This window comes from Heteronotia binoei, chromosome 2, assembly GCF_032191835.1.
Source record: "Heteronotia binoei isolate CCM8104 ecotype False Entrance Well chromosome 2, APGP_CSIRO_Hbin_v1, whole genome shotgun sequence".
NCBI lineage: Eukaryota > Metazoa > Chordata > Lepidosauria > Squamata > Gekkonidae > Heteronotia > Heteronotia binoei.
Window position 1 is genome coordinate 5,425,822 of NC_083224.1, and position 22,452 is coordinate 5,448,273.

The 22,452-nt window shown below is 51.9% G+C and overlaps 1 protein-coding gene across 3 annotated transcripts in view; it reads left to right on the forward strand.

Moving 5' to 3' along the window:
• Positions 1-22,066, forward strand: part of CDK5RAP1 (CDK5 regulatory subunit associated protein 1) — a 117,582-nt gene extending 95,516 nt beyond the window's left edge. For all 3 annotated transcript variants that reach the window (XM_060230495.1, XM_060230484.1, XM_060230488.1), the window contains exons 8-14: positions 4,797-5,027; positions 5,135-5,232; positions 10,507-10,562; positions 13,391-13,521; positions 16,985-17,134; positions 18,436-18,576; positions 21,606-22,066. In XM_060230495.1, coding sequence (XP_060086478.1) covers positions 4,797-5,027; positions 5,135-5,232; positions 10,507-10,562; positions 13,391-13,521; positions 16,985-17,134; positions 18,436-18,576; positions 21,606-21,692 — 894 coding nt within the window. In that variant the 3' untranslated portion in view covers positions 21,693-22,066. The remainder of the gene's footprint in view (positions 1-4,796; positions 5,028-5,134; positions 5,233-10,506; positions 10,563-13,390; positions 13,522-16,984; positions 17,135-18,435; positions 18,577-21,605) is intronic.
• Positions 22,067-22,452: the final 386 nt, after the last annotated feature.

Here is a 22,452-nt window from a genome sequence, read left to right on the forward strand (position 1 = left end):
TTCCTCTGGAGGGCCAACAACAGGGCAGAGAGGCCAAGGCCTTCATAAGAACATCAGAAGAGCCCTGCTGGATCAGACCAGTGAGGGTCCATCTAGACCAGCATCCTGTCTCTCACAGTGGCCAACCAGTTCCTCTGGAGGGCCAGCAACAGGGCAGAGAGGCCAAGGCCTTCATAAGAACATCAGAAGAGCCCTACTGGATCAGACCAGTGAGGGTCCATCTAGACCAGCATCCTGTCTCTCACAGTGGCCATCCAGTTCCTCTGGAGGGCCAACAACAGGGCAGAGAGGCCAAGGCCTTCATAAGAACATCAGAAGAGCCCTGCTGGATCAGACCAGTGAGGGTCCATCTAGACCAGCATCCTGTCTCTCACAGTGGCCAGCCAGTTCCTCTGGATGGCCAACAGGGTATAGAAGCCTTCCCCCGACCTTGCCTCCTGGCTCTGGGATTCATAGCTTGTCTGCCTCTGAAGGTTCCCCTCAGCCACCATGACTGGTAGCTGCTGGTAAACCTCTGCTCCATGAATCTAACTAATCCCCTTGTAAAAATGTCCACAATGAGGTCTTTGCCTTCCTCATTTGCATGACAGGCAGCCGCTCTGAGATTCTGATTCAGAGAGAAGGGAGGCTATAAATCTACAGTGTTCTTCTTCGTCTTTCCCTTTCGGTCTCCATCCCTCCTTACTTCCCTTTAAACGACTTTCTTCTTTTTTTATCCGTTTTAAAAGTTACATCCCCTATTCCCTGTATTTTGTACTATAAGATTCCCTTTGTTGGAAATGTCAATTTGAATGGGTATTTTAATACGGAGGCTTACAAGATAAAAATATTAAATATTGGTGATGCAAGGTTAAGAGATAATATGTGACAGTTTATGTATTTTAAGAAAGTATTCTTGATGCAAACTTGTATTTCATGAAAGTATACTATATGCAGATTGAGTTTGATTTGTAACTCTTAATTTCTTGTTCCTTCTTATCCCTTGCCGTTAATCTCTAGAAAACTAATAAAACTTTTTAATTTTTTTAAACATATTTTTATTAGATTTTTTTCAGATAACCCAAGAAACTGAAACATACAGTATTTCAGCAGTATTTCCATATACTTAGGTAGGCCTACCTAAGGGACCGTCTCTCCCCATGTGAACCCCAGAGGGCACTGAGGTCAGTGGGTAAAAACAAAATGACCATCCCTGGGCCGAGAGAGGTCAAACTTCAAAACACCAGAACACAGGCCTTTTCAGCCGCGGCTCCCGCATTGTGGAACCAGCTTCCGGAGGAAGTGCGGGCCCTGCGGAACCTCGACCAGTTCCGCAGGGCCTGCAAGACCGCCCTTTTCAGACAAGCCTACCCTGATATCAACTGCTGAGTTGCTTGGAATAAAGAGCCGCCATCCATAATACGATTATGGAACCATTTAAACTGGCAGAACCAGCGCCGAAATAATTTTATTGCTGCCAGATACATTTAATGCAATTTGGATTATGTATTTAATTTAATTGACTGGTTTTTATGTTTAAAAATTTTAATTGTTAAATTTAATGTTTTATCAATCTATGTTAATTGTTTTAAATGTTGTTAGCCGCCCTGAGCCGCCTAGGCGGGGAGGGCGGGATAGAAATAAAATTTATTATTATTATTATTTATTTATTTTTTTGTGATCAGAGTCAATAAGTACATAGAGGCAAATAAAATTAACAAAACTAAAATTACTTTTGGTAGCTCTAATATCCAATAATTATTCTGTATTTCTTCATGCTTTTGTTGGTAGATATACATTCTTCCGTACGCCACATTACTAACACTTCTTATCATTTATATTGCTACCATAACTGCGAAGATATTACAATTTAAGGGATTTCCTTTTGAAGAATAAGGTAGTCCAAAATTGGGTACCAGATAGTATAGAAGTCAGAGTTTTCTAATTCTATATCTGTTTTTGTCATATCCGTTAGTTTATCCATAATATAGAGCTGCCATAGTTTCGTATGCCAGTGATTCAGATTTCCATTTTGCTGCAATGGTTATTTTACTTTTCCTATGAAGAAAGCTTGAAAAACTTGGGACTCTTTAGCTTGGAGAAACGTCGACTGCGGGGTGACATGAGAGAGGTTTACAAGATAATGCATGGGATGGAGAAAGTACAGAAAGAAGTACTTTTCTCCCTTTCTCACAATACAAGAACTCGTGGGCATTCGATGAAATTGCTGAGCAGACAGGTTAAAACGGATAAAAGGAAGTACTTCTTCACCCAAAGGGTGATTAACATGTGGAATTCACTGCCACAGGAGGTGGTGGCGGCCACAAGCATAGCCACCTTCAAGAGAGGTTTAGATAAAAATACGGAGCAGAGGTCCATCAGTGGCTATTAGCCACAGTGTGTGTGTGTATATATATATATATATAATTTTTTTTGCCACTGTGGGACACAGAGTGTTGGACTGGATGGGCCATTGGCCTGATCTAACATGGCTTCTCTTATGTTCTTATGTTTAGCTGCAAATATTAGTGAAGCTATTCTTTTTGCCATTACTAAAGTCAGCTTTAACTGGTCTCTATAGTTTAACAGAATGGTTTCTGGTGACAGAGGTATCTTTATACCAGTGATAAGATTTATCTTTTCCAGTACTTCCTGCTCAACATGAGGAAGAACTTCCTGACGGTTAGAGCAATTCCTCAGTGGAACAGGCTTCATCCTTGGGAGGTGGTGGGCTCTCCTTCCTTGGAGGTTTTTCAAGAGAGGCTAGATGGCCATCTGACAGCAATGAGGATCCTGTGAATTTAGGGGGGGGGGGGGTGTTCGTGAGTTTCCTGCATTGTGCAGGGGGTTGGACTCGATGACTCTGGAGGTCCCTTCCAACTCTAGGATTCTATGATTCTATAACTTCCTGACCATTACAGCGATTCCTCAGTGGAACAGGCTTCCTCCTTGGGACGTGGTGGGCTCTCCTTCCTTGGAGGTTTTTAAACAGAGGCTGGATGGCCCTCTGACAGCAATGAGGATCCTGTGGATTTTGGGGGAGGTGTTTGTGAGTTTCCTGCATTGTGCAGGGGGTTGGACTTGATGACCCTGGAGGTCCCTTCCAACTCTAGGATTCTATGATTCTATAACTTCCTGACCATTACAGCGATTCCTCAGTGGAACAGGCTTCCTCCTTGGGACGTGGTGGGCTCTCCTTCCTTGGAGGTTTTTAAACAGAGGCTGGATGGCCCTCTGACAGCAATGAGGATCCTGTGGATTTAGGGGGAGGTGTTTGTGAGTTTCCTGCATTGTAATGTAAAATGTAAAATTTTATTTATACCCCGCCCTCCCCCGCCAGAGCAGGCTCAGGGCGGCTTACAACATTTAAAATGAACAATACAATAATAAAACATTAAGAACACATTAAAACCAATCAGTGATTAAAACATTCCTAGACTAACAGTGGCGGTAAGCATTATTAATTTAGCAGTAAACATTGGTACCATCATTAATGAACGCCTGTTTGAAGAGGGCGGTCTTGCAGGCCCTGCGGAACTGATCTAAGTTCCGCAGGGCCCGCACCTCCTCTGGGAGCTGGTTCCAGAGTTGTGGGGCTGCGGCGGAAAAGGCCCGAGTGCGGGTGCTTTGCAGTTTTACTTCTTTCGGCCCAGGGATATTCAGTTTATTTTTGCCTACTGACCTCAGTGCTCTCTGGGGCTCATATGGGGAGAGACGGTCCCTCAGGTAGGTCGGTCCTTGGCCATATAGGGCTTTAAAGGTTATGACCAGCACTTTGTACCGGATCCGGTATACAATCGGCAGCCAGTGCAGTCCGCGCACTGTGCAGGGGGTTGTGCAGGGGGTTGGACTCGATGACCCTGGAGGTCCCTTCCAACTCTAGGATTCTATGATTCTATAACTTCCTGACCATTACAGCGATTCCTCAGTAGAACAGGCTTCCTCCTCGGGAGGTGGTGGGCTCTCCTTCCTTGGAGGTTTTTAAACAGAGGCTGGATGGCCCTCTGACAGCAATGAGGATCCTGTGGATTTAGGGGGAGGTGTTTGTGAGTTTCCTGCATTGTGCAGGGGGTTGAACTAGATAACCCTGGAGATCTCTTCCAACTCTAGGATTCTATGATATGATCACCATCTTCAAGTACTTGAAGGGCTATCCTATAGCGGATGGGGTGGAATTGTTTTCTGTGGCCCCGGAAGGCAGGACCAGAACCAACGGTTTGAAATTAAATCAAAAGAGTTTCCGGCTCAACATGAGGAAGAACTTCCTGACGGTTAGAGCCATTTCTCAGTGGAACAGGCTTCCTCGGAAGGTGGTGGGCTCTCCTTCCTTGGAGGTTTTTAAACAGAGGCTACATGGCCCTCTGACAGCAATGAGGGTCCTGTGGATTGAGGGGGAGGGGTTTGTGAGTTCCCTGCATTGTGCAGGGAGTTGGACTAGACGACCCTGGAGGTCCCTTCCAACTCTAGGATTCTAGAGCCAGTTTGGTGTAGTGGTTAAGTGTGCGGACTCTTATCTGGGAGAACCGGGTTTGATTCCCCACTCCTCCACTTGCACCTGCTGGAATGGCCTCAGGTCAGCCACAGCTCTAGCAGAAGTTGTCTTTGAAAGGGCAGCTGCTGTGAGAGCCCTCTCCAGCCCCACCCACCTCACAGGGTGTCTGTTGTGGGGGAGGAAGGTAAAGGAGATTGTGAGCCGCTCTGAGACTCTTCGGAGTGGAGGGCGGGATATAAATCCAATATCATCTTCTTCTTCTTTTAACCAACCTTTATGATTTTACCTTTAACCAACTTTCTGACCAGCCTCGCTCTCCTTGCAGGGCGTGAAGGAGGTGACCCTCTTGGGGCAGAATGTAAACAGCTACCGAGACACCTCCGAGGTCGAGTTCCTCTCTGCGGCGCCCGCCCCCCTGAGCCGTGGCTTCAGCACCAACTACAAGCCCAAACTGGGTGGCTTGCGTTTTGCGGCCCTTCTGGACCGCGTGTCCCTAGTTGACCCCGAAATGCGGATTCGCTTCACTTCCCCACACCCCAAAGACTTCCCAGATGAGGTGAGTTTGGCCCAGGGGTGGGAAGGCAATGCTGGGTTCAGGTTTCCTCCAAGCCGACAGCGGCCAGTGGGCTGGGGCTGCGTGAATGACTTCTCTCTTCCCGGCAGGTCTTCCAGCTCATGCGAGAAAGGCCCAACCTCTGCAAGCACATCCACCTCCCTGCACAGAGCGGCAGCACCCGCGTCCTGGAGGCCATGCGGAGAGGGTGAGCGAGTGGCGGAGCCTGGCAGCCCACTTGGAGGCTGCAAGACCTGCCTGGCCAGTATGGTGTAGTGGCTAAATGTGCGGACTCTTATCTGGGAGAACCGGGTTCGATTCCCCACTCGTCCACTTGCAGCTGCCGGGCTGGCCTTGGGTCAGCCATAGCTCTGGCAGGAGTTGTCCTTAAAAGCCAGTTTGGTGTAGTGGCTAAGTGTGTGGACTCTTATCTGGGAGAACCGGGTTTGATTCCCTACTCCTCCACTTGCAGCTGCTGGGATGGCCTTGGGTCAGCCAAAGCTCTGGCAGAAATGTCCTTGAAAGGGCAGCTTTCATGAGAGCTTTCTCAGCCCCACCCACCTCACAGGGTGTCTGTTGTGGGGGAGGACGGGAAAGGAGATTGCAGGCCGCTCTGAGACTCTGTCCTTGAAAGGGCAGCTGCTGTGAGAGCTCTCTCAGCCCCACCCACCTCACAGGGTGTCTGTTGTGGGGGAGGAAGGGAAAGGAGATTGTAGGCCCCTCTGAGACTCTGTCCTTGAAAGGGCAGCTTCTGGGAGAGCTCTCTCAGCCCCATCCGCCTCGCAGGGTGTGTGTTGTGGGGGAGGAAGGGAAAGGAGATTGTAGGCCACTCTGAGACTGTGTCATTGAAAGGGCAGCTTCTGGGAGAGCTCTCTCAGCCCCACCCTCCTCACAGGGTGTCTGTTGTGGAGGAGGAAGGGAAAGGAGATTGTAGGCCCCTCTGAGACTCTGTTCTTGAAAGGGCAGCTTCTGGGAGAGCTCTCTCAGTCCCATGCACCTCACAGGGTGTCTGTTGTGGGGGGTGGGGGTGGGGGAGGTAAAGGAGATTGTGACCACTCTGAGAGTCTGAGTCAGAGAGAAGGGTGGGGTATAAATCTACGGTCTTCTTTTTATATCAAGTGAGGGGTTAACGAGCTCTCAAGTTCTAAGAAGGTGGAAGTGTTCCATACCTTAATGTTGCTTCTTTTTTTGGTTTGTTGGTGTCTTGCCAAACATGCCGATGGCCAAGCACACAAAAGGAACGTGGTGTAATAGACAGAGATCCAAGTTCATATCTCCCCTTTGAAGGGTGATCTTGCCCCTGTCTCACACTCTTGGCCTTGGAGGTTGACTGTCACGTTCTCCGGGTGCAGGCAGGCAGGAGTCCAAAGCCAGTCCAAGGTCAAAGTCCAGGAAGTCAAGCAGGAGCCAAGTCGCCCAAGCAAAATTGCAAACCGGAATCAGAAGTCAGTGTCCAAAAGCCAAAAGTTCAGGGTGCCAAGGAAATCAAGCAGGTCAGGCTCAGGAAGGAGCGTGGATGCAAGCCAGAGAATGGACTTGTTGCTTCCACAAGGTTACCAGGTCCTGGGTGGGAGTTATATGGGAGCCTCCATCAGCCTGCTCCCTGGGTGGCAGCGACTCTGCTAGAACTCAGGGCTGAGAGATCTGAAGCATCGGCGTGCCTCATGTCTTCACTCTGAAAGTTCTTTCCGGAGCCTGCTTCGAACTCTTGAAATGGAAGGCGGAGAGCTTGGAGGAGGTTGATTGTCAGCAACTGGTGCCTGGAATGTGGGGAGAGTGATTGATGGGCCAGCTGCTGGTTGTTCGGCTGAGGAGCTGGTTGGCAACTCTTCCAGGTCTGTTAACTCTTCCAGCTCCCCCTCGTCAGGGCTCATGACACAGTCCAAGAAAAGGGCAACTGGAATGATTCAAGGGTTGGAGCAATTTCCCTATGAAGAAAGGTTAAAACGCTTGGGGTTCTTTAGCTTGGAGAAACATCGACTGCGGGGTGACATGATAGAGGTTTACAAGATTATGCATGGGATGGAGAAGGTAGAGAAAGAAGTCCTTTTCTCCCTTTCTCACAATACAAGAACTCGTGGGCATTCGATGGAATTGCTGAGCAGTCGGATTAGAACGGATAAAAGGAAGTCCTTCTTCACCCAAAGGGTGATTAACACGTGGAATGCACTGCCACAGGAGGAGGTGGCAGCTACAAGCATAGCCAGCTTCAAGAGGGGATTGGATAAGCGTATAGAGCAGAGGTCCATCAGTGGCTGTTAGCCACAGCGTATTGTTGGAACTCTCTGTCTGGGGCAGTGATGCTCTGTATTCTTGGTGCTTGTGGGGGGGCAACAGTGAGAGGGATTCTAGTGTCCTGGCCCCACTGATGGACCTCCTGATGGCACCTGGGGTTTTTTGGCCACTGTGTGACACAGAGTGTTGGACTGGATGGGCCACTGGCCTGATCCAACAGGGCTTCTCTTATGTTCTTATGTGACACAGAGTGTTGGACTGGATGGGCCACTGGCCTGATCCCACAGGGCTTCTCTTATGTTCTTATGTGACACAGAGTGTTGGACTGGATGGGCCACTGGCCTGATCCAACATGGCTTCTCTTATGTTCTTATGTGACACAGAGTGTTGGACTGGATGGGCCACTGGCCTGATCCAACATGGCTTCTCTTATGTTCTTATGTGACACAGAGTATTGGACTGGATGGGCCATTGGCCTGATCCAACATGGCTTCTCTTATGTTCTTATGTGACACAGAGTGTTGGACTGGAGGGGCCACTGGCCTGATCCAACAGGGCTTCTCTTATGTTCTTATGTGACACAGAGTGTTGGACTGGAGGGGCCACTGGCCTGATCCAACAGGGCTTCTCTTATGTTCTTATGTGACACAGAGTGTTGGACTGGACGGGCCATTGGCCTGATCCAACATGGCTTCTCTTATGTTCTTATGTGACACAGAGTGTTGGGCTGGATGGGCCATTGGCCTGATCCAACATGGCTTCTCTTATGTTCTTATGTGACACAGAGTGTTGGACTGAATGCGCCATTGGCCTGATCCAACATGGCTTCTCTTACGTTCTTATGTGACACAGAGTGTTGGACTGGAGGGGCCACTGGCCTGATCCAACAGGGCTTCTCTTATGTTCTTATGTGACACAGAGTGTTGGACTGGACGGGCCATTGGCCTGATCCAACATGGCTTCTCTTATGTTCTTATGTGACACAGAGTGTTGGGCTGGATGGGCCATTGGCCTGATCCAACATGGCTTCTCTTATGTTCTTATGTGACACAGAGTGTTGGACTGAATGCGCCATTGGCCTGATCCAACATGGCTTCTCTTACGTTCTTATGTGACACAGAGTGTTAGACTGGAGGGGCCACTGGCCTGATCCAATAGGGCTTCTCTTATGTTCTTATGTGACACAGAGTATTGGACTGGAGGGGCCACTGGTCTGATCCAACAGGGCTTCTCTTATGTTCTTATGTGACACAGAGTGTTGGACTGGATGGGCCATTGGCCTGATCCAACATGGCTTCTCTTATGTTCTTATGTGACACAGAGTGTTGGGCTGGATGGGCCACTGGCCTGATCCAGCAGGGCTTCTCTTATGTTCTTATGTGACACAGAGTGTTGGACTGGAGGGGCCATTGGCCTGATCGAACAGGGCTTCTCTTATGTTCTTATGTGACACAGAGTGTTGGACTGGAGGGGCCACTGGCCTGATCCAACAGGGCTTCTCTTATGTTCTTATGTGACACAGAGTGTTGGACTGGAGGGGCCACTGGCCTGATCCAACATGGCTTCTCTTATGTTCTTATGTGACACAGAGTGTTGGACTGGAGGGGCCATTGGCCTGATCGAACAGGGCTTCTCTTATGTTCTTATGTGACACAGAGTGTTGGACTGGAGGGGCCACTGGCCTGATCCAACAGGGCTTCTCTTCTGTCCTTATGTGACACAGAGTGTTGGACTGGAGGGGCCACTGGCCTGATCGAACAGGGCTTCTCTTATGTTCTTATGTGACACAGAGTGTTGGACTGGAGGGGCCACTGGCCTGATCCAACAGGGCTTCTCTTATGTTCTTATGTGACACAGAGTGTTGGACTGGAGGGGCCACTGGCCTGATCCAACAGGGCTTCTCTTATGTTCTTATGTGACACAGAGTGTTGGACTGGATGGGCCACTGGCCTGATCCAGCAGGGCTTCTCTTATGTTCTTATGTGACACAGAGTGTTGGACTGGAGGGGCCATTGGCCTGATCGAACAGGGCTTCTCTTATGTTCTTATGTGACACAGAGTGTTGGACTGGAGGGGCCACTGGCCTGATCCAACAGGGCTTCTCTTATGTTCTTATGTGACACAGAGTGTTGGACTGGAGGGGCCACTGGCCTGATCCAACATGGCTTCTCTTATGTTCTTATGTGACACAGAGTGTTGGACTGGAGGGGCCATTGGCCTGATCGAACAGGGCTTCTCTTATGTTCTTATGTGACACAGAGTGTTGGACTGGAGGGGCCACTGGCCTGATCCAACAGGGCTTCTCTTCTGTCCTTATGTGACACAGAGTGTTGGACTGGAGGGGCCACTGGCCTGATCGAACAGGGCTTCTCTTATGTTCTTATGTGACACAGAGTGTTGGACTGGAGGGGCCACTGGCCTGATCCAACAGGGCTTCTCTTCTGTCCTTATGTGACACAGAGTGTTGGACTGGAGGGGCCACTGGCCTGATCCAACAGGGCTTCTCTTCTGTCCTTATGTGACACAGAGTGTTGGACTGGAGGGGCCACTGGCCTGATCCAACAGGGCTTCTCTTCTGTCCTTATGTGACACAGAGTGTTGGACTGGAGGGGCCACTGGCCTGATCCAACAGGGCTTCTCTTCTGTCCTTATGTGACACAGAGTGTTGGACTGGAGGGGCCACTGGCCTGATCCAACAGGGCTTCTCTTCTGTCCTTATGTGACACAGAGTGTTGGACTGGAGGGGCCACTGGCCTGATCCAACAGGGCTTCTCTTCTGTCCTTATGTGACACAGAGTGTTGGACTGGAGGGGCCACTGGCCTGATCCAACAGGGCTTCCCTTATGTTCTTAAGATGGGACACCCTGTTTGTCTGTAGCAGGAGAAAAGAGCCAGAGTCCAGGAGAAGCACCTTAAAGACTAGCAGAATTTGTGGCAGGGGAAGGAGCTTTGGGGAGTCCATGCTTTCTTCTTCAGATCAGTGGCTCAGGAAAGCTCCTCTCCTGCCACAAATTGTGTTAGTTTTTAAGGTGCGTCTCCTGGACTCTGGCTCTTTTCTACTACTCTTGGTCGCCCTTCCCTTGCAAGGGCGTTGTGCAGATAAAATGGGGGAAGGGACAGTCATGCCGCGAGCTCCTTGGAGGAAGAGGGATCGAAACAGACTAGAAAGGTGTTGTAAGCGTGCAGATTTCTGTGGCCACCTGTGCTTTGGCATCTGTGCGGCATAGTTCTGTTTCCCCCTTTGCAGGTATACCCGGGAGGCGTATCTGGAGCTGGTGCACCACATCCGAGCCTCCCTGCCAGGTAGGCGCCTTCTCTGCTTCTGATCTGCTCCCCAGTGTGGTGTAGCGGTGAAGCGCGTGGACTCTTCTCTGGGAGAACCGGATTTGATTCCCCCACTTCTCCACTTGCACCTGCTGGAATGGCCTTGGGTCAGCCATAGCTCTCTTATCTGAGAGAACCGGGTTTGATTCCCCCCTCCTCCACTTGCATCTGCTGGAATGGCCTTGGGTCAGCCAGAGCTCTCTTATCTGGGAAAACCGGGTTTGATTCCCCACTCCTCCACTTGCAGCTGCTGGAGTGGCCTTGAGTCAGCCAGAGCTCTCTTATCTGGGAGAACCGGGTTTGATTCCCCACTCCTCCACTTGCAGCTGCTGGAATGGCCTTGGGTCAGCCATAGCTCTGGCAGAGGTTGTGCCTGAAAGGGCAGCTGCTGCGATAGCTCTCTCAGCCCCACCCACCTCACAAGGTGTCTGTTGTAGGGAAGGAAGGTGAAGGAGATTGTAAGTGGCTCTGAGACTCTGATTCAGAGAGAAGGGCGGGGTATAAATCTGCATTCTTCTCCTTCTTCCTCCTCCTTCCTCCTCCTTCTTTCGGATTTGATTCCCCCCTCCTCCACTTGCACCTGCTGGAATGGCCTTGGGTCAGCCATAGCTCTGGCAGAGGTTGTCCTTGAAAGGGCAGTTGCTGTGAGAGCCCTCTCCAGCCCCACCCACCTCACAGGGTGTCTGTTGTGGGGGAGGAAGGGAATGGAGATTGTGAGCCGCTCTGAGACTCTTCGGAGTGGAAGGAGGGATATAAATCCAATATCTTCATCTACCTCACAGGGTGTCTGTTGTGGGGGGAGAAGATATAGGAGATTGTAAGCTGCTCTGAGTCTGTGATTCAGGGAGAAGGGTGGGGTATAAATTTACTGTCTTCTTGAGAGCCAGCTTGGTGTAGTGGTGAAGTGTGCGGACTCTTATCTGGGAGAACCGGGTTTGATTCCCCACTCTTCCACTTGCACCTGCTGGAATGGCCTTGGGTCAGCCATAGCTCTGGCTAAGGTTGTCCTTGAAAGGGCAGCTGCTATGAACGCCCTCTCAGCCCCACCCACCTCAAAGGGTGTCTGTTGTGGGTGGAGAAGCTAAAGGAGATTGTGAGCCGCTCTAAGACTCTGTCCTTGAAAGGGCAGCTTCTGGGAGAGCTCTCTCAGCCCCACCCACCTCACAAGGTTTCTCCACTTGCACCTGCTTGTCAAACCCAAATATTTTGATATCAGACAGCTGAGCAGGTGTCAAACCCATGCTCTGGTCCTTCATTATTTACAACTGGCTTTACCATCTAGCCAAGGATATTTGTGTTACTGGGAAAGAGCTTACTCCCTAAATTTCACTGGCCTGTCATCAGTTCGAGAGTTAGTGATAGAATGCTTTTGTAACGTAAAAGAAACTTACTGCGGCACCCGTTGAACTTTCGCTTGGAATGAAGCGCTTTTTTGTAACGGTTTATGATACCCTTTATCGCAACATGTAACCTCCGGTATCTCAGTCTTTCCAAGGACCGTGTTCCTTGGGCACCTTTTGAGTCCCTAAATAAACCAGTCTATTTGAAACAAAACAGAGGACTTCATTATTGGGAATATTGGGGCTTGACCATGCCGGAATGGCCTTTGGTTAGCCAGCGCTCTTTCAGAGCTGTCCTTGAAAGGGCAGCCTCTGGGAGAGCTCTCTCAGCCCCACCCACCTCACAAGGTGTCTGTTGTGGGGAAGGAAGATATAGGAGATTGGAGGCCGCTCTGAGACTCTGTCCTTGAAAGGGCAGCCTCTGGGAGAGCTCTCTCAGCCCCACCCACCTCACAGGGTGTCTGTTGTAGCGGAGGAAGGGAAAGGAGATTGTAGGCCGCTCTGAGACTCCCAGATTGTAGAGAGCTCTCTCAGAAGCTGCCCTTTCAAGGACAGAGTCTCAGAGCGGCCTACAATCTCCTTTCCATACCTCCGCTACAACAGACACCCTGTGAGGTGGGTGGGGCTGAGAGAGTTCTCCCAGAAGCTGCCCTTTCAAGGACAACTCCTGTGAGAGCTATGACTGACCCACCTCCTGTGAGAGCTATGGCTGACCATTGGGGTGAAGCTCTGGCAGAGGTTGTCCTTGAAAAGGCAGCTGCTGTGAGAGCCCTCGCAGCCCCACCCACCTCACAGGATGTCTGTTGTGGGGGAAGAAGATATGGAATATTGTAAGCTGCTCTGAGTCTCTGATTCAGGGAGAAGGGTGGGGTATAAATCTGCAATTCTTCTTCTTCCAGCAGCTGCAAGTGGAGGAGTGGGGTATCAAAGCCGGTTCTCCTAGATAAGAGTCTGTGCACTTCACCACCACACCAAACTGGCTCTCTAAGAAGTTGATATTGGATTTATATCCCGCCCTATACTCTGAATTTCAGAGTCTGAGAGTGGCTCACAATCTCCTTTCTCTTCCTTCCCCACAACAGACACCCTGTGAGGTGGGTGGGGCTGAGAGAACTCTGACAGAAGCTGCCCTTTCAAGGACAGAATCTCAGAGCGGTCTACAATCTCTTTTCCCTTCCTCCCCCACAACAGGCACCCTGTGAGGTGGGTGGGGCTGAGAGAGCTCTGACAGAAGCTGCCCTGTCAAGGACAACTCCTACAAGAGCTCTGGCTAACCCAAGGCAATTCCCGCTGCTGCAAGTGGAGGAATCAAACCTGGTTCTCCCAGATAAGAGTCCGCGCACTTCACCACGACACCAAACTGGCTCTCCAGTTTTATGATTCTAATTCTCCAGCTCCTGCCTGCCTGTCCCCCTGCCCTTCTTCGACTGGGCTCCCCTTAAGCATCCTGTTTTTGTTCTTTGGCAGGCGTCAACTTCAGCAGTGATTTCATCGCCGGCTTCTGCGGGGAGACGGAGGCCGACCATCAGCAGACAGTCTCTCTCCTGCGCCAGGTCCGCTACAACGGGGCCTTCATCTTCGCCTATAGCATGCGGCAGGTGAGAGCCTAATCTGGGGGCATCTGGAGATGGCCCAAAGGCCCACTAGCGGGCATTTTTCTGCCACAAAACTGGTTCTCCTGATCCAAGGTCCTGGTACTGAAGAAAGACCTGCATACTAGTCTTGTAGATGGGAGTTTGCTTGGTATTTTTACATTGTTCTTACTAATTCCAGAAGGGACTGTTTCTTTATTGGGTTGTTTTGTTTCATCATTGTCCCTGCTGTTTTGTTTTCGTCATTGGTTTCAGTGGCAGACACATGTCCTCTTCCTTTCCTCCAGTCATGGCTTTCCATCCAAATTGCACAAAACCTGGGGGGCCTGAACGGTCCCCAGATTTTAGAGAGATAGAATAAAGCCCCGCCTCCCTTTTTTTTTGAGGAGTTCCTCTGAAGGACCAACGACAGGGCAAAGAGGCCGAAGTCTTCCCCTGAGAAGAACCTCAGAAGAGCCCTGTTGGATCAGACCAGTGACGGTCCATCTAGTCCAGCCTCCCGTCTCACACAGTGGTCCAACAGTTCCTCTGGAGAGCCAACAACAGGGCAGAGAGGCCGAGGCCTTCATAAGAACATCAGAAGAGCCCTTCTGGGTCAAACCAGTGAGGGTCCATCTTGTTCAGCCTCCCGTCTCACACACTGACCAGCCAGTTCCTCTGGAGGGCCAACAACAGGGCAGAGAGGCCGAGGCCTTCCCCTGAGAAGAACATCAGAAGAGCCCTGCTGGATCAGACCAGTGAGGGTCCATCTAGTCCAGCCTCCTGTCTCACACTGGGACCAGCCAGTTCCTCTGGAGGGCCAACAACAGGGCAGAGAGGCCGAGGCCTTCCCCTGAGAAGAACATCAGAAGAGCCCTGCTGGATCAGACCAGTGAGGGTCCATCTAGTCCAGCCTCCTGTCTCACACTGGGACCAGCCAGTTCCTCTGGAGGGCCAACAACAGGGCAGAGAGGCCGAGGCCTTCCCCTGAGAAGAACATCAGAAGAGCCCTGCTGGATCAGACCAGTGAGGGTCCATCTAGTCCAGCCTCCTGTCTCACACTGGGACCAGCCAGTTCCTCTGGAGGGCCAACAACAGGGCAGAGAGGCCAAGGCTTTCATAAGAACATCAGAAGAGCTCTGCTGGATCAGACCAATGAGGGTCCATCTAGTCCAGCCTCCTGTCTCACACAGTGGCCAACCAGTTCCTCTGGTGGGCCAACAACAGGGCAGAGAGGCTGAGGCCTTCATAAGAACATCAGAAGAGCCCTGCTGGGTCAGACCAGGGAGGGTCCATCTAGTCCATCCTCCTGTCTCATACAGTGGCCAGCCAGTTCCTCTGGAGGGCCAACAACAGGGCAGAGAGGCTGAGGCCTTCATAAGAACATCAGAAGAGCCCTGCTGGGTCAGACCAGGGAGGGTCCATCTAGTCCATCCTCCTGTCTCATACAGTGGCCAGCCAGTTCCTCTGGAGGGCCAACAACAGGGCAGAGAGGCTGAGGCCTTCATAAGAATATCAGAAGAGCTCTGCTGGGTCAGAACAATGTTCCACCTAGTCCAGCATCCCATCTCACACAGTGTCAACCATCGAGCCTGAAGCAGTGTGAGAAAGAGGCAGACTGACCAGGCAGTATGGCATTTGATGACATAGGGAAGATATAAGGCCTCTGGCAGGCAAGTAGGCAGTAGAAGGAGGACTGTGATTTAGATTTGCCTGGACCAGGGATGAAGTAAGGAGACCAACTGGTAATCGGGAGTGCAGGCTGCAAGGGAGCACTAGGGAGAGGAGGGCGGGCCCTGGAAGGAGAGAGGAAGGCAAAGTCCCTCCCCATAGCCTTCAGGATTGTAACGCCTTGCCCTTTTGTGTGCTACCCGAGCGGCTAGGCTTGCAGTCAGCTGAGAAAGTTCAAAGTCACTCAGGAACGCTGTGTTCTCTGTGCCTTTATTAGGGAAATGCTGGCTGCCTAGCAAAAGAGAAACCAACAAGGGGCAGAGACCGCAATAACAAAAGAAACAAGAACACAATGAATGGAATCATGGTGGCTCTCCCTCTTCCTCCATTATTGGCTATTTGTTTTGTTTTCCTACATGAGAGCCAGTTTGGTGTAGTGGTGAAGTGTGCGGATTCTTATCTGGGAGAACCAGGTTTGATTCCCCCCTCCTCCGCTTGCAGCTGCTGGAATGGCCTTGGGGCAGCCGAAGCTCTCTTATCTGGGAGAACCAGGTTTGATTCCCCCCTCCTCCACTTGCAGCTGCTGGAATGGCCTTGGGGCAGCCAGAGCTCTCTTATCTGGGAGAACCGGGTTTGATTCCCCACTCCTCCACTTGCAGCTGCTGGAATGGCCTTGGGGCAGCCAGAGCTCTCTTATCTGGGAGAACTGGGTTTGATTCCCCACTCCTCCACTTGCACCTGCTGGAATGGCCTTGGGTCAGCCAGAGCTCTCTTATCTGGGAGAACCGGGTTTGATTCCCCACTCCTCCACTTGCAGCTGCTGGAATGGCCTTGGGTCAGCCAGAGCTCTCTTATCTGGGAGAACCGGGTTTGATTCCCCACTCCTCCACTTGCACCTGCTGGAATGGCCTTGGGTCAGCCAGAGCTCTCTTATCTGGGAGAACCGGGTTTGATTCCTCGCTCCTCCACTTGCTGCTGCTGGAATGGCCTTGGGTCAGCCATAGCTCTCATAGGAGTTGTTCTTGAAAGGGCCAGTTTGGTGTACTGGTTAAGTATGTGGACTCTTATCTGGGAGAACCAGGTTTGATTCCCCACTCCTCCACCTGCAGCTGCTGGAATGGCTTTGGGTCAGCCAGAGCTCTTTTCCAGGAGAACTGGGTTTGATTCCCCACTCCTCTTGCAGCTGCTGGAATGGCCTTGGGTTAGCCAGAGCTCTTTTCCGGGAGAACTGGGTTTGATTCCCCACTCCTCCACTTGCAGCTGCTGGAATGGCCTTGGGTCAGCCAGAGCTCTTTTCCGGGAGAACTGGGTTTGATTCCCCACTTCTCCTCTTGCAGCTGCTGGAATGGCCTTGGGTCAGCCAGAGCTCTCTTATCTGGGAGAACCGGATTTGATTCCCCACTCCTCCCCTTGCAGCTGCTGGAATGGCCTTGGATCAGCCATAGCTCTGGCAGAGGTTGTCCTTAAAAGCCAGTTTGGTGTAGTGGTGAAGTGCGCGGACTCTTATCTGCGAGAACTGGTTTTGATTCCCCACTCCTCCACTTGCAGCTGCTGGAATGGCCTTGGTTCAACCAATATCTCTCACAGGAGTTGTCTTTAAAAGGGCAGCTTCTGGGAGAGCTCTCTCAGCCGCACCTGCCACACAGTGTGTCTGTTGTGGGGGAGGAAGATAAAGGAGACTGTGAGCCACTCTGAAATTCAGAGTGGAGGGCGGGATATAAATCCAATATCTCCTTCTTCTACTGATTACTGTCAATCTAAAATGCCCCTGTCCTTGCTGGTAGCCTTCATCTCTCCTTCACGGGCCTTCCTCCCCTAGAAAACCCGGGCGTTTCACCGGCTGCAGGACGACGTGCCCTCGGAAGTGAAGCTCCGGCGGTTGAGGGAGCTCATGGCCGTGTTCCGGGAAGAGGCTGCTGCGGTCAACGCTGCTGCTGTAGGGCGTGCGCAAGTGGTCTTGGTGGAAGGTGTGAGTATCCCGTTGAGCGGAGAGAGCCGCCTTACCCCGTGGGGGTCCCTCTCGCTCTGTGCTGCCTCGGTCTGAGCAGCAGCGGCTCTCCGGGGTCTCAAGCAGAGAAAGGTCTTCTGCGGCACCTGAGATGCCTTGCTGGGAGACGGCAAGGATTGAACCTGGGAGGGGCCCTGAGTGTGTGGATGGCGTGGGCATCTGCTCTGCTCCTCAGCCCGGACTCCTTTCCCAAAGATGTCATGCCTCTCAGTGGACAGCAGGGTGTCAGTGGGGGAGTGGGAGGGGGCGGTAGCTGTGAATTTCCTGCATTGTGCAGGGGGGCTGGACTGGATGACCTTTGAGGTCCCTTCCAGCTCTGCATTTTTATTCATTCCAAGGAGCTGGAGTGGGGGGGTTTTGGAGCATGGGAATTGCAGCAGTGTCAGTTTGGGGGAGTGGTAAAGTGTGCAGACTCTTATCTGGGATAACCGGGTTTGATACCCCCCTCCTCCACTTGCAGCTGCTGGAATGGCCTTGGGTCAGCCAGCGCTCTCTTATCTGGGAGAACCGGGTTTGATTCCCCCCTCCTCCGCTTGCAGCTGCTGGAATGGCCTTGGGTCAGCCAGAGCTTTGGCAAAGCTGACCTTGAAAGGGCAGCTTCTGTCAGAGCTCTCTCAGCCCCACCCATCTCACAGGATGTCTGCTGTGAGGGAGGAAGATATTTTAAGCTGCTCTGAGTCCCTGATTCAGAGAGAAGGGCAGGGTATAAATCGATGTTCGGTCCCAGTGGGAGAGGCAGACTTGGGTCCCAGTCAAAGAACCAGTTTGGTGTAGTGGTTAAGTGTGCGCACTCTTATTTGGGAGAACCGGGTTTTATTCCCCACTCCTCCACTTGCAGCTGCTGGCATGACCTTAGGTCAGCCAGAGCTCTCGTAGGAGTTGTCCTTGAAAGGACAGCTGCTGTGAGAGCTCTCTCAGCCCCACCCAGCGGGGGGAAAAGATATATAGGAGATTGTGAGCCTTTCTGAGTCTCTGATTAAAAGAGAAGGGCCGGGTATAAATCTGCAGTCGTCGTCGTCTTCTTCTTCGGCATGGGCAGGATTGTAGGCTGGGTGTGTGTATTGTAATTGCATCCTCTGGATCAGTGGTGGGCCATGCTTAACCCTTGTCACTCCATCTCCGCCCCCCTCCCCGTTCCTTCCTCTGCCATTTGGGCTTAAGGAGAAGCTCTAGTGAATCAGCTCCTGTCTGGATGAGGATCCTTGAACGACACTGTCCTCTGCTGGTCAAGAGCTGAACTGCCTCTCCCTTTGCTTTCCCAGCCCAGCAGGCGCTCCCCTTCAGACTTGTGCGGCAGGAACGACGGCAACATCAAAGTGATCTTCCCTGACGTAGAGATGGACGACGGCTCCGGGCTCGGATCGACAGCGAAGGCCAAACCGGGAGACTACGTCCTGGTGAAGGTGATTTGCCCCTTGGCTGTCTTCGTTCAGGGGCTGGTCCTGGGATCCTTGTCTGGGCATTGGTTTGTACTGAATGTTTGGTGTAGAGGTTAAGTGTGTGGACTCTTATCTGGGAGAACCGGGTTTGATTCCCCACTCCTCCACTTGCACCTGCTGGAATGGCCTTGGGGCAGCCAGAGCTCTCTTATCTGGGAGAACAGGGTTTGATTCCCCCCTCCTCCACTTGCACCTGCTGGAATGGCCTTGGGTCAGCCAGAGCTCTCTTATCTGGGAGAACCGGGTTTGATTCCCCACTCCTCCACTTGCACCTGCTGGAATGGCCTTGGGTCAGCCAGAGCTCTCTTATCTGGGAGAACCGGGTTTGATTCCCCACTCCTCCACTTGCACCTGCTGGAATGGCCTTGGGGCAGCCAGAGCTCTCTTATCTGGGAGAACCGGGTTTGATTCCCCCCTCCTCCACTTGCACCTGCTGGAATGGCCTTGGGTCAGCCAGAGCTCTCTTATCTGGGAGAACCGAGTTTGATTCCCCACTCCTCCACTTGCACCTGCTGGAATGGCCTTGGGTCAGCCAGAGCTCTCTTATCTGGGAGCACCGGGTTTGATTCCCCACTCCTCCACTTGCAGCTGCTGGAATGGCCTTGGGTCAGCCAGAGCTCTCTTATCTGGGAGAACCGGGATTGATTCCCCACTCCTCCACTTGCAGCTGCTGGAATGGCCTTGGGTCAGCCAGAGCTCTCTTATCTGGGAGAACTGGGTTTGATTCCCCACTCCTCCACTTGCAGCTGCTGGAATGGCCTTGGGGCAGCCAGAGCTCTCTTATCTGGGAGAACCGGGTTTGATTCCCCACTCCTCCTCTTGCAGCTGCTGGAATGGCCTTGGGTCAGCCATAGCTCTCTTATCTGGGAGAACCGGGTTTGATTCCCCCCCTCCTCCACTTGCAGCTGCTGGAATGGCCTTGGGTCAGCCATAGCTCTCTTATTTGGGAGAACCGGGTTTGATTCCCCACTCCTCCACTTGCACCTGCTGGAATGGCCTTGGGTCAGCCAGAGCTCTCTTATCTGGGAGAACCGGGTTTGATTCCCCACTCCTCCACTTGCACCTGCTGGAATGGCCTTGGGTCAGCCAGAGCTCTCTTATCTGGGAGAACCGGGTTTGATTCCCCACTCCTCCACTTGCAGCTGCTGGAATGGCCTTGGGTCAGCCAGAGCTCTCTTATCTGGGAGAACCGGGTTTGATTCCCCACTCCTCCACTTGCAGCTGCTGGAATGGCCTTGGGTCAGCCATAGCTCTCTTATTTGGGAGAACCGGGTTTGATTCCCCACTCCTCCACTTGCACCTGCTGGAATGGCCTAGGTTCAGCCAGACCTCTGGCAGAGGTTGTCCTTGAAAGGGCAGCTTTTGTCAGAGCTCTCTCAGCCCCACCCACCTCACAGGGGGAGGAAGGTAAAGGAGATTGTGAGCCGCTTTGAGACTCTGATTCAGAGAGAAGGGCGCGGTATAAATCTGCAGCCTTCTTCTTCATCCATCCCTGTTTGGTGTAATTGTTAAGTGCGTGGACTCTTATCTGGAGAACCGGGTTTGATTCCCCCACTCCTCCACTTGCACCTGCTGGAATGGCCTTGAGTCAGCCATGGCTCTCTTATCTGGGAGAACTGGGTTTGATCCCCCCCTCCTCCACTTGCACCTGCTGGAATGGCCTTGAGTCTGCCATGGCTCTCTTATCTGGGAGAACTGGGTTTGATTCCCCCACTCCTCCACTTGCAGCTGCTGGAATGGCCTTGGGTCAGCCATAGCTCTCTTATCTGGGAGAACCGGGTTTGATTCCCCCACTCCTCCACTTGCAGCTGCTGGAATGGCCTTGAGTCAGCCATGGCTCTCTTATCTGGGAGAACCGGGTTGATTCCCCACTCCTCTACTTGCTCCTGCTGGAATGGCCTTGGGTCAGCCAGAGCTCTCTTATCTTGGAGAACCGGGTTGGATTCCCACTCCTCCACTTGCAGCTTCTGGAATGGCCTTGTGTCAGCAGTAGCTTTCCAAGGAGTTGTCCTTGAAAGGGCAGCTGCTGCAAGAGCTCTCTCAGCCCCATCTACCTCGCAGGGTGTCTGTTGGGGGAGGTAGGTAAAGGAGATTGTGACCACTCTGAGACTCTGAGATTCAGTGTAAATCCAATATCTTCCTCTTTGATCCCCCACTCCTCCACTTTCAGCTGCTGGAATGGCCTTGGGTCAGCCTGATCCAACAGGGCTTCTCGTAGGTTCTTAAGGGGATTGGGCATTCATGGAGCAGAGGTCCACCAGTGGCCACTAGCCATGGTGCCTCCGCATTCAGAGTCATTCACCCTCCTAATCCCCGAGCCAAGAGGCACCATCGGGGGAAGGCCTCCGTCAGAGGAACAGAGGACAAGCTGAGGCTCCTCCACTGACCCCACAGCCCTCTGGGTCACAGCCCCTCCCCTCCTGGCTCTAAAACACACTGATTTTTTTTTTTTTGGCTATTGGTGGTTGGTCATTAGAAGTTCTCTCCAGCCTGGGTCTTACTGCCGGGCAGCCCCTGCTGCTGGATCCCTGTGTCAAGTCTGCTGTAATGTCTAAGTAGTTTAGTCTCAAACACTGGTTTCAGGAAAAGGATCCTGGGTAAAACCATTCTGTGTTCAAATGCTGCTAGCTTAAGCCTCTCCCCCCCCCTTCCCCCCCTTTCCTTTGTTATGTAGCACAGCTTGGAACGAGAGTATGGGAAGAAGATTGTGGTGCCTTCTCAAGAGCGCCCAAGGCCAACCGGTGCTTGAGAACGATAAAACAATAACGATGTGTGAATGTGCCCTGCATAGAGTGTCCCTCCCTCAGGAATTCCTTTGAAGTGTACCTTGAAATGTTTGCTCTTTGTGCATGCTCGCCAGTCTCTCAATTTGCCTGTACAGTCCTGCAATGTCTTACAAGAAACTAGAAACTTTCTTATCAAGAAGAACTCGTTATTGAAACATCAGACTTGACACCCTGGTGATCTCTTTGTACCATTCCCTCTCTCCGCAGATCTCCTCTGCGAATTCCCAGACCCTGAAGGGCGTCCCTCTCCGTCGAACCACCCTGAGAGAAGCGGCAGCTTTCTCAGAATGCTGACGTGAGCCAGATCCGGAAAGAACAAAGTTCTAGGGCATGGATGCTGGCCGGAGCTTCAGTGTTCCTTAGAAGGATGTAACTCTACTTAGAATTCTACTGCTCACGCCTCGTCCTTTCGTTCCTCGCTTCCTTACGGTAGCCTGCCGGAATGTCACGCCGCTTCCTGGTTTTGGTTTGAAGCCCTGGATGCTGTTCAGTCGGCTCCAGGAACAACGGCTGTCTCTGTGGATCGGGGCCACATAGAGGCTGAGATATTCACCTTAGAGCATCTTTGCCCGGGCATGCGGAACTTCTCTGCCCACCCAGGGTGATTGCAGTGCAACGGTGTGTATGAACGGAAAGGGGAAGAACTAATAAATGGAGTATTTTGGTAAGGTTTGTGCTTGGCTTCTGCATCGGGCTGTTAAATCAGGAGAGTTTCCGGCTCAGCATTAAGAAGAACTTCCTGACTGTTAGAGCGGTTCCTCAGTGGAACAGGCTTCCTCCTCGGAGGTGGTGGGCTCTCCTTCCTTGGAGGTTTTTTAACAGAGGCTGCATGGCCCTCTGACAGCAATGAAGGTGCTGTGGATTTAGGGGGAGGAGTTTGTGAGCTCCCTGCATTGTGCAAGGGGCTGGACTAGATGACCCTGGAGGTCCTTTCGAACTCTAGGATTCTATGCATTAACTGGGCTGTCCTTCCTGGGATGTTATTCAACAGAGGCTGCATGGCCCTCTGACAGCAATGAAGGTCCTGTGGATTTAGGGGGAGGTATTTGTGAGT